Consider the following 11,891-nt stretch of genomic DNA (forward strand, 5'->3'; position numbering starts at 1 on the left):
GCTTTGCAGCACCCAATTAGTCACCAGCTTAAGGAGCCCAGTCACACACCCCTTCAGAGGCACATTACCCCTCCCCTTGGCTTTTCTTCTTTTTCTCTCTGAGCTTCCCCCCAACACCTTCTTCCTTTTTAATTGAGTTCCTTTTTTTAAGGGCTAACTCTTCTTTTTGATGAGTCTTTGGGACCAGCATCCAGCAAACTCCTCGGGATGCCACAGAAGAGGCTGATGCCAGAAGATGCCACAGAAGAGGTGACAGTTGGGATTGTTCAGCCTGGAGAAGATTGAGGGGGGGCCTCATCAGCACTTACAAGTACCTAAGGGGTGGGTGTCAGGAGGATGGGGGGAGGCTTTTTCTGTTCTCTTCAGTGACAGGGCAAGGGAAAATGGACATAAGCTGGAAGACAAAGTTCCACTGGGACAGGAGGAGCAAGTCCTTTGGTGCTGAGGGGAGGGAGCCCTGGCCCAGGCTGCCCAGGGAGGGTGTGGAGGCTCCTTCTCTGCAGGTTTCCAACCCCACCTGGACACGTTCCTGTGCCCCCTGAGCCAGGGGAACCTGCTGTAGCAGGGGGTTGAGCTGGATGAGCTCTGCAGGTCCCATCCAACCCCTCACCATTCTGTGACCCTATGATGCCAAACAGCTCGTGTTAGTGGCAAGAGCTTCTGGCTTATCCCAGGACCAGCTCAGAGCCCAGCCAGCTCCCTTCTCCCTGCCAAGCTCCTTCCCTCCTGGCCTTGTTGCTGTGCTGCTGGTCTGATGTGCAGCCAGGTCACTCAGTCGAATGCACACGGCCCCCAGCTGAAGGCAGGAAGGCACGAGAGTCATCCTGCTCGGAGGCAAAAGCAGGCGCAGGGCCTGGGCCTTTTCAAGTTGCAAAGCTTTCAAGCCAGCTTCAAATCTGGAGCAGCTTAAAGGGATGGAAAGCAGCCTCAGAGTGAGTGAGTAACCACCCCAGCCGGGCCACAGCTACCGTGACAGCTCCGAAACCCCACTGCTAAGGCTGGAAAGCGAAACTTTCCCAGCGCCGCGGCGGCACCGCTGCTTCCTAGAAACCAAGAGCCCTCTGACATCAACCTCCCCCCTCCCAAACCTTCATCCAACCACAGAATCATCAAAGAATCACAGCATCATTTCAGTTGGAAAAGGCTTTTGAAGCTCATCAAGTCCAAGCACACACCTCACGCTACCAAGACCCACGGTCCTTGGCATCTCATCTGTGTAATATGTCCAGGGATGGGGAATCCAGCAGCTCCCTGGGCAGCCCGGCACAGTGTCTGACAACCTCCTCAAGGGAAATAGTTCTTCCTAAAAGCTTGCTTTGCATCCCTTTGAAAGGGCATGGCTGAGGGCAGGGTGTGGGATGGAGAACCAGGCTACTGCTCCCAATGTGCCAGCCCCAGCCGAAGCTGGAGGTCGAGTTAAATGAGGTTTGTCCCTACTTTTAGCAGCAGATGAGGAGGAATGGAGCTTCCTGAGCTCATGAAGCCTTTTGGGTAACATGTCTTGAGCTTCTTTAAAAGAGAAAGCACTTGGCATTGTGTTTGAAAAGGGCTTCTAACAACAATGTGTAAAAATAAGGGGGAAGAAAAGGGAAAAAAGACCCAAATTTCATGTGTTTTCCACTCCATCTTTGTTCCATTTTGCAGTGGAAAAAGCCAGGAATATTCAGCTTTCTGCCACTTGCTTCTTCTGACAAAACCTGGTTTAGCTTTTGGTAAACAATTTGTCAGAACTAAAAGGTAAAACAAAAGCAAACCCCAAGCCAAGGTCTGGCTGCTTCCAGCACGCTGACCAAAACGAAGGGGGTTTGTCCAAATACAGACACCTAGAGAAAAAACACATACTCCCCCTTTCATGTGGGTCAAAAAAAGCCACAGTTTGATTACTGTGATAGATGGTGCTGACAGAGAGTGGGGAGGAAAGCACCAGAAAACAACCCCCCAAAGCACTTCCCGGTGTCCTGCTTCAGTTTCTGGGTGCTTCTGGGTGTAGTGGCAGTGGCAGCTCTCCCTCAGTCAGCTGTTTTATCCAAGGACAGAGCAGAAGCAGCAGTATCCCAGTGAAAATGCCAACCCAGGACTCCAGTCACCACAAAGACACACAGCCCTCATCCTGCTGTGCTCGGTTTCTGGAGGGATGTGGGGCTGAGCCATTTGTTTCTCACTCCCAGTCTAGCTCCCAACCCAAATCAGCAGCAACCAGTACACCCTAACTGGGAATCCGGAGAGACAGATGGGTCCTGGCCTGCCTGGAGGTGCAGTTTGGTTTAACACAGACCATCAGTGTTGCAAGTAGAGGGAGACTTGGTGCAGATAGCTTAGGGATGCTCCCAGCACCTTGCCTCAGTTTCCCCTAAACCCAGGTCTCTGCAAGCTTTGCCTGAACATCTTTTGGGGTCAGAGGCCTCAAATTCACGCTGCATTTTAAGGCAAAGCCAAGCCCCACTGCTGGCTTCCCCTGCCATCTGAAGAATGCTTTGGAATCACATCAAATACTTGATTGGGGGTGGAGGGGAGAGGGGGCATGAGGGGGAAGCACTCTGCTTTTTGACTCAGTGTCTGGCTTCTTTCATCAAGCCCACATTCCTCCTCATGCCATCACCCTCCGGGAAAGTGTGACATCGTCCATAATCCATGTGGAGCCAATTTAAAATCCCTTCTGTGTTAAGAAAAAAATGCATTTGCTTCATTAACAAGCTGAGGAGAGGCAGCCCTGCAGCTCCACAGCCATCCCAGCAACAAGACCCTTCAGCAGGGGCAGGTTTTCCAACTCATAGCCACGTCCTGAGAGAGAACAACCCTCCCTGCAAAGCCAAGCAGGGTGCTGGGGGATGGATACTCAGCCCCAGTAAGCACCAGTTACCCAAGATGGAGATGGCTGCCTCTTCTGGCTTCATAGAAAAGGTTTATGGGGAGCAAAAGGAAAAAGCTGGAGAGCAGGGGATTGCTGGAGAAGGGGATTGTGAGGATAGGAATGACAATCCCAGCATCAGACAGAGCCCAGTGACTTTGCACATCCCAGTCTGCAATGAGGGCTGCCAGTGCCTAGGGCTTCAATTCTCATTCCCAAACCAGAGAGAGCCACAGAAACAAGGGGATTTTCCTCTCTGGGAAAGCAAGCTGCTGTTTCATCCTTGCATTTGGGTTCTTTATCTCCCCAGGCTGCTGTGCTGCAGCAGAGCATCCTGGCTTCTTGCAAACCAGCTACCCAGAGAGGGTGGTTGGATGGAGTCAGGCAGCCACAGTAGTTCCAGGCACACCAAAAAGGGAATGGTCAGAAAGACCAGGGGAGATGATGAGGGAAAAAACCAGGCCTGCACATATAGATATTGCCCCAGTGACTTGATGCTGTTCAGGGGACAGAAGAACAAACCAGGTCTCAAGATTTTTGCCTGTTGAGTGTGGAAAAAAAAAACCCACAACCCTCGTGCTGTTTCATCTCAGACAGAAGCTCAGTGGAGAGCTCTGGGTTTGCCTCCCCCTACTCCTGGGTTAAATAAGCCAAAAGCTACTCTGAGCCACCCACACCACATTGGAGAAGAGAACCAAACAACTTAGAGCACTTTTGATTGCAAGCCCCAAGAGCTTTGCCTTCATCTAAACACAGGCAGGCTTGCAGGAGCTCAAGCTTGCATGCAAACATTTGCAGCCCGTTAATGTAACACTTCTTGTTCAGATCCTGGGGGTGTCTACAACTAAACACAACGGCTGAGCCTTTTACCCAAATTACAAACTGAAACCATCCCGTTACTGGGGTGAGGGGTGGGGGTTGCCACCTCTCTGGACCTGACATCAAACCGTCTCCTCTCAGGACTCTGAGTCACTCCATTCAAGGAGGTTAATTCAGGCAGGTGAAGCAGACTTGGTGGCTTTGCACATGAGCACATCATGAGCTCCAAAGCCTGCAGCACTCAGGGACAAATCCCTCCAAGCTGGAGGAGCTGGGACAGGCAGAAGAGAGCAGATATTACAGGCTGGATGTGCACGGTCAACCCAGCTTTGCAAGGGTCACCTTCTATCTCTGGAGCCATCTCATTATTATACAATCAAGTGTCTGTTGTCATCCTCTCCCCCCTAAATTCCACTGCACCTGGGAAAAAAATGTTAGGAGCTTGTAGGAGAATCAATAAATAGATATTGTTTAACCAGCAGTATTTTGACTGGAGATGTAAGCATGGCCTGATGCCAGCAAAGCCAGAGCCTGCTTGGCCAGCACTGCAAACGTGTGTTTGTGTGTGTGTGTGGAGTTCTGTATCTAGTTGGAAGATTATAAACTACACAATGAAGTAAAAACACCCAGAAACACAGGCTGGGAGCAGCTTAGTCACGGAAGAGGAACAAAAGAGCTGAGATGTACAACTATGTGGTGGGTTACATGAAACAAGAGGTGGAGGGGGGGGGAAGGTGGAATGCAAGCCCCATCTTTGGCTGCCAGACAGCTGTAGAGTTTGTATCAGCTACAGATTTGTCCCACTGGCTTCTGCAGGGGTGAGGTTTTATGCTGGATCACAGTATATATATCCCTGGCTTCGGTGGAGCTATGTTGATTTGGACAAGCTGCAAACTGGGCAGGAACTGCTTCAGCTGAAAAGCAAACGTGGGGAGTCAGAGCTGCATCTACAGAGGCATCATCTTGCACCCCTAAGGAAGATCCCTCTTTCTGTAGGCATCCCCTAAATGATAAACTCAGTCCTTGGCTCCAGGAGCATTTTAGTGCTCAACTAAAGCAGATCACCTCCTGCTGCTTCATCTCAATCCCCTGGCATCATCCTACCAAGTGCAGGTCTTCCCTTGAGCAGAATCTTAAGCCTGCAGCTCCATCCTTGGGATCCATTCCAGGGACAACAATGACACTTGTTCTCCTCACTCATGTCATTTACCCACCTTCTGCCCACGCTGATAGCAAAAAGAAAGAGACCTTCTTTCCTTCTCTGGGCCAAATCCACCTGGATTTGTTCTGTTCTTCCTCAAAATACCAGCTGATACTGGTACTACAACTGAAAACCACCATTCAGGATGATGGATCTGCAAGTTTACCTCCCTAAAACCATCTTCAGACATAAAGCTGGTCTTAGTCACACCTAGCTCTTCCCTGAGTGCCTGCTCAGGGAGGTATCTGCTCTCCCTGAAACAGCAAGTGGGGAAGAACACCAAGCCACCTTTCATTCTGCTTCCAGCATCATCCCAAGCTCAAACCAACCTTTGCCTTCTAAAAAGCCCTTTTCACAGCAACACACTCCAAAGCTGGCTCTCCCCTGATCAAATGAAGCTTGCCACAGACCTGCCTGAGAGCGTGCAGGCTCCCAGCTAGCTCCTGCCAGCACTCTGCTATGGATTTGGGGAGAGCAGGATGGCATATGACTGTGCTCCTTTTGGATAGCAGCAATTCCAGCACGAGACTGTGTTAGCCCTTGATTTTATAAGGTCTATCAAAGCATGGCATGCTGTAATTACACGGGGAATTAGCAGCCACTTCGTGTAACAAAGCTGTAATTCCACAGTTGTTAAAGTGCTTTGAGGGGGGAGCTCATAAGGAAAAAGTGGAAGGAACTGGGTTTTGCTCTTTCTTCCTGGACATCTCACTCCCTGTGCTCAAGTTATAAATGCTATATAGCCAGGGATAGGGATGCACTTCTGTCAGGAAGAGACTCTGGAGATCTCTTTCCAGCTGTTTTCATAGCTTTGTCCCTTAAGCAGGCAGAAGGTGACACTAAAACAAAAGCTGGAGCTGGTGGCAGCCAGGTGCAGCCAGTCCCCTCCCTCTGGGAAACTCACATTCCCCCCCATCTTAGCTGGATACCACAATAATGGGCATTTGGTAAGTGCATAGGATGATAATTGCTCTTTTACAGTTCAAATTCTCACCTCCTCCACAGGCAATCAGCATCGAAAATGCCAGAGGAGCCCAAAGCTCTCAATTTATTAGAGTCTCGCCCTTGTTGGCTGATGATTCATGCCCACACGGAGCAATCCACAGCCAGGGCTGAGCTCTCTCACCTTTGCTGTTAACCCAGAAGCAAAAGCATTTGGAAAGATGCCAGATGCAATTCTCTGCATCCCTAAAATCACCTTTTATCCGTGTTCCCTTGCCCCGGGGCTCCCAGGAGAACACTCCAGTGTCTTGTATGCACTGGGATGGGTAAATGCTCTTCCAGTACCACTGATGCAGAGGACATCTGGAAGCAAAGGTGCTGCAGTTTCATCCCACATGCAAAAACATCACTGTGTGAGCTACTAACAAGACTGATCTCTTAGCAGCAGCAGCAGGGAAACTGAGTCACTGAGCAGCTGACACAGCTGTAGGGACCAGCGTGGAGTCTGAGTGCTGTGCAAGGATAAACCTTCCTTTCTGGAAGAGAAGTTCTTCCAGGTCCCTGTGTGTTACTCTTATCCCCAGCCAGTTCAGCTGTGACTCTGTGCACATATATGAAGCCCTGGGAGCAAAGGTGTGGCTGGAAATTTGCCCTCCTTAGACAAGAGAGAGAGAGAGAAGGGTGAAGGATCCCATCCTGAGACCATAATGCATTCAGACTGGGCAGGTATCAGTCTCCCTGCAGCAAGGCAATGAGAGGAGGGTGTGAATTTGCCAGAGACTCACTTTTAAATGCAAACTCTTTTCTTCCCCAGCATTGAGAGCTGAAGCTAAAGGCCAGGGAAAGATTGAGCTGGCTATGGGAAGGGGAAGCATTCAAATAGAAACATAGAACCATGAGGAGTTGGAAGGGACCTCCAGAGCTCCTCCAGCCCAACTCCCTGCTAAAGCAGCTGTCCCTCAATCAGGGGGCATAGGAATGGGTTTGAAAACCTGCAGAGAAGGAGCCTCCACACCCTCCCTGGGCAGCCTGGGCCAGGGCTCCCTCACCTCAGCACCAAAGGGCTTGCTCCTTGCTGCCTGCTTCCCTGGAGCCTGCAACAACCACAGCAGGAGTTGTCTTGCTTCAGCCCTGACCCCATATCATCCCAAACCTTAAACTGAGAGGGGAAAAAGCTTTTGCCAGATGACAAATACAGCCCTGGGGATGCCTCCCACGCACAGGCCAATGGAAACAACACGTCTGTCTCCCAGCTGTCCTCAGGGTACGCATGGGAAGCGCTCAAACTTGCGGGGTCCTTCCGTCTCCAGGCAAGGAGGATTCCTCCCTGTGCATAGAGTGATGCCTCTTCTCAGGCCAGGCACGAACAAACCCACCAGCACATCCATAACACACTTCCAGAGAAAGGAAGCAAGAGGATGCAGGAGAACAGAGAGCTCAGGAGCTCTGCCTCACCTGTGCTGCCCAGCATCACCACCTGCCATTCTCCCCCTTCCACTGCGCCAGCAGCTTCGTTAGCAACAAACTTCGTTATCTCTCAAGCACGTGGGGAGCCTCAATTACCCACCACCAGCTTCCAGCAAACCCTGATGAGCTGCTTCTAACTGTGACCACAGAGAGAGCAAATGGAGCCTCTGCAGAACTGGAGGAAACCAATTGCTTTGGGGAGGGCTTGGGTTTACCAGCCACGGGGTTATGTTCCCGTCAGGGTTGATTCCTGCATTGCTTTGGGTTGGTGCTGTCTGCAAAAGAAGCCAGCAAACCAATTCCCACCAACCCACTTAACAGCCCCCCACTCAAAAGTGATGTTGCCATCCAACCCCATCAGATCCTTACAGTGCAAGCAAGTTGTACATGACAGGAGAAACCCCACCACCATGGTTTTTTGGCTCCTGACCTACTCATCTCACACATTCTTGCAACTTGAGGAAAGTGAGGAGATTTGGCTTTGGAAGCTCTGTACAACTTCACATCCCTTTCAGGTTATTGGTAAACCCTTTGGAGATACTACAGATCCCAACTTTTTACACACAGATGCTGCCTGCACGTGTGGGTTGGGGTAGGGTTTATTTCAGGGGGAGTGAGAAGGAAGGAAAGGGGGGGGGAGAACTCTGAGCCAATGCATCTCTGCAGTTTTACAGGGCATCAAGCACCTGGCACATTAAACATCTCACACAACTGCAAAGCCAGTGCCTGTAAGCACTCTCCCTGCAGAAGGTTAACCCTATGGATCCCGGGAAGCAAATCTGCTTGCTGGCAGGTAAAGGAACAAGGAGCTGGAGTCTTTCTCAGCCTTTTGTTAAGAAGGGCAATTGGGCACGGTTGGTGGCACATTCAGCAACAGAGAGCATGGGCTGAACAAGGCATCAGGGAGCTGTGAAGTCCTCAGGTACAGTCCAAACCAGACAGGAGGAGGGAAAAGTTATGCCTCCTACACATGCCATTGCTGGACCCCAGAAACATAAGGCTAGCAAGCACCCATGCTCCTTCTCTCACCATCAATCCAAGCAGGCAAGAAAGCTTCAGCATCCTCTAAAAAAGTTAAGAGGGGAAATGAGGTTAAGCCTGCTAATTGACAACATTGACCTTTTTGGCTCCCAGCCTTAAAGCACAGCCACCAAAACAGAAGCCAGTGCAGCTGAAGTCGACAGGGAGTCAGCTCTTTTATACCTCGTTGGGTTTTTGTTTCTTCCTGCCCCAGACTTTGGGTCAGGCTGGTATAAACTTGCAGCAGGACTTTTCACAGAGAGAAGCAAACGAGCTTAAGGCAGAGTGAAAACACCGAGCACTCTCTTGAGGCACAATCACTCACACAGACTCCTCTGGAAGATGCTCTCACTCACCCCAGGAGATGTGTAAAATTAAACAGAGGCACCAAAAAACAAACCCCACATGGTCCCAGCACTGCCCCAATGCAACCAGGTGTTTCTTGCTATCTTGCTTTCCTCCTCCCCCCCTCCTGCAAGCAAACAGCCTCCTGCCATGACCCTAAGCAAAGCAAGGCTCCACTCAACGTCTTATAATCTAAGCTTTAGGGAATAAGGCACAAAACCAAGTCGTCCACTCCACCAGAGCCTCTCATTTCACCTGCAGAAGTGCTATGGAAAGTCATCCCCGGTGCATTTTGAAACCTGGCCCTTCAGAGCCCACTCTTCAAAGCCAGGCTCAGCCTTGCTGTCAGAGGCACCAGAGCACTGAAATAGCTATCATCAGTAACTGGCTCCTCTCCCTTTGCAGGTTGAGCTGGAAGATAGAGCACACAAAAGCCACTGTCCCCACACCAGCCCCCTTGCAGCAGATCCCCCGGGCATGTGCTGACTTCCTGCAGCTCTCTGCACACAAGCTCATCCGACACAAGCCCCTATTTTAAGGCTGAGCATCGAGCCTTCCTCTGCTCCGACCTCCCTTGTGCTCCAGCAGTCAGCTGTCAGTTGATTTCCCACATCCAGCCTGAAATCCTCTTGCCTGGCAGGAGCTCAGCCCTCTTTCTGGCTTTCCTAGAAACTTGTTAACTGGCAAAGAAACTCGATGCTTCATCTGATTTTCCTTCGCAGCACACCAAATCCAGCAATCCTCCACTTTAGAACTAGAACAGGGATTCGTTCCGACATATTTGTACCCAAAAGGAGGTTTGGGGTGGTTTTTTTTCTCTCCAAGCCCCATCCTCTAGCTCGACTGAGCAAGGGAAAAAGTCACTTGAGCAGTTTGGGGTCAGTCAGACGCCATCAGCATACGAATAACAGCCGTTATTATGGTAAAGACTCAACTATTAGCCTTAACCACAGCCAGCAGCAGCTACACTTCTCACTAAAAACACACCAAAATAAACCCTCCACATGCCTCGTTTCAATCAACGTGGTTGCTGTCTCCTCTGCTAGCTCCTTGCACCCCTTCCCTCCAGCTCCAGAGACAGAAGGAAAGCTTTCCTGCTTTAAACGAGGTAAAGCCGAGGGGAGGTACCCCTGGAGTTTTGGTCAAATACCAAGAGCGATTGGGACCACACAAGATATTTCCAGCGAGGGATGGGGAGGGGGAATATTTACACCCCAGCCATGGAGCTGCCAGCCCCGGCGTGGCTCAGGCACTCGGGTAAAGGCAGAGGGTGTGCAGGAGGAGCTCGTGAGAAGAAGCAAAGCGACAGCATCCGAGTGCATCCCGCGGCTGGCAGGCGGAGGTGCCTGCCCGCATCCCCGCGAGGATGAGGAGCGGAGGCTGGAGGGATGGCGGGGGGCGTTTGAAGAGAAGGAAGGCTGTGTGTGGGGTGGAGGGGGGGAGAGTAAAGTCTTGAAACTGCTCGGAAAGCAAGTTCGCCTTCCCTTTGCGGTGCGAGGGATAGAGCTGGGGAGGTGGGGGAAGAGGGCTCGGGGTGGGGGGATGCGGGGCCGGAGGGGACACCACCCGCTTCGCTGCAACTTGGGGGACGCGTTTGATTTTCTCTCCCAAACTCCCTCCCCTCCCTAAAAACAACCCTCAGCGGGCAGCTATTTCCCCACCACCGCCCTCGCTGTGGAAGCAAAAAGAGAAGGAGCTTCCAGGAGGGGAGGAAGGGGACGAAGCGGGGGACACAAGGGACGCTGGCTCACCGGGGGACGGGAAGAGCTCGATGTCCACTTTCTCCGTCTTGATGATGGTGAGATCCACCGCCGCCTTCATGGCTGAGGCAGCTCCGCGGGGGCGTCGCGCCGGGACCGGGGGGCAGCGGCTGCTGAGCCCCGCCGGGCGCGGAGCGGGGCTCCGGGGCAGCGGCGGCCGGGCGCCTGCCTCCCTCCTTCCCTCCTCCTCCTCTTTCCTTCCTTCCTTCCTTCCTTCTCAGCTCCCAGAGCTCCTGTCTCCTGCTCCTCTCCGCTTCCCCGCCGCCCCTTCCGCGCTCTCTCGCGGCCGCTCCGCCTCGCCCGTCCCCCCGCCGCCGCCCCGGCCCGGGCTGAGCCGCCCGAGGAGGAGGGAGCTTGGGCCGGCCCCGAGCGGTGACAGCGGCGGGGAGGGACCCGCCTGCCCCCGCCCCGGAGGCGGCCCCGGCAGCCGGCGCTGCGGGGAGCGGAGCCGGCGCTGCCCCGGGAAGCGAGAAGCCCCGAGGGGGTGATGAGGGGTGCGGGGGTGATGGAGGATGAGGGCTGATGGAGAGTCAGCGCACCCAGCACCAAGTTGGGCGGTGCTCCGCTTGCATCCCAGCCCCAAAAGGATGAAGGGGCAAAAGAGGGTTGCAGTTTTAGCGCAGGAAAACGCACTCAGCCCTGAGCCACGGCCAGTTGCCTTCACACTGCCTGTCTCGACACAAACCACCGCCTTCCACGCATCGTCCCTTCACCCTCGTGTCACCCCTTCATGCTCGTTTCACAGGCGTCGCTGGATCCGGTCCCTGCCAGGAGCACACGTTGAGACCTGAGGCGACGGGTGATGGGCAGAGGTGGTTGTTCAAGGGCGAGTGGCAAGCCACAAAGGTTTGGGAACTGTGTGGATAAAGAGCAACTCAGAAGATGTAGGATGGGTATTTGTGGCAGCAAGGCACGAAGTTAACAGAAGAAGATGGGTTTTCACGTGAAATGTGTTTTATTCTCTTTAGGTAGCACAAACTTGAGACCACAAACGGCAGCAGCAGGAGGAAGATTATGACTCACAGATGTCAATTTACCGGTACAAGTGATTAAAAAAAAAGGCATTTGCTACCAGCTTTTGTGTTTCTCTCTCACTCTGAAAGTCCAAGACACGGGCAGTAGCAAGTCTGAGAGCTAAGGGAAATACACAGGGCAGTTTGGCTGAAAGCTCATCTTTCAGGTGCCTCAACCCTTGACAAGCACTTGCAATTCTGAGTTTATAAGCAATCGTGTTTCTGATCTACCTGCAAGCTCAGTTGTCACAGAATCATAAAATCATTTCAGTTGGGCAAGCCCCTGAAGCTGCTGCAGCCCCAGCCCTGCCCTCACCCTGCCCAGCCCAGCACTGACCCTCAGCACCTCAGCCCCACGGCTTTGGGATCCCTCCAGGGCTGGGCACTGCCCCAGCTCCCTGAGCAGCCTGGCACAGGGCTGACACCCCTCTCAGGGAAACAGTTCTGCCTCAGCTCCAGCCTCAACCTCCCCTGGG

At 52.6% G+C, this 11,891-nt stretch overlaps 1 protein-coding gene across 1 annotated transcript in view; it reads right to left on the minus strand.

Moving 5' to 3' along the window:
- The window catches only part of ETS1 (ETS proto-oncogene 1, transcription factor), a 51,656-nt gene extending 40,958 nt beyond the window's left edge, over window positions 1-10,698 (minus strand). Inside the window, exon 1 of the mRNA XM_062013962.1 lies at window positions 10,394-10,698. Within this exon, the coding sequence (XP_061869946.1) occupies window positions 10,394-10,463 (70 nt within the window). The 5' untranslated portion in view covers window positions 10,464-10,698. The remainder of the gene's footprint in view (window positions 1-10,393) is intronic.
- Window positions 10,699-11,891: the final 1,193 nt, after the last annotated feature.

The sequence above is a fragment of the Colius striatus genome, chromosome 23 (assembly GCF_028858725.1).
Source record: "Colius striatus isolate bColStr4 chromosome 23, bColStr4.1.hap1, whole genome shotgun sequence".
Taxonomy (NCBI): Eukaryota; Metazoa; Chordata; class Aves; order Coliiformes; family Coliidae; genus Colius; species Colius striatus.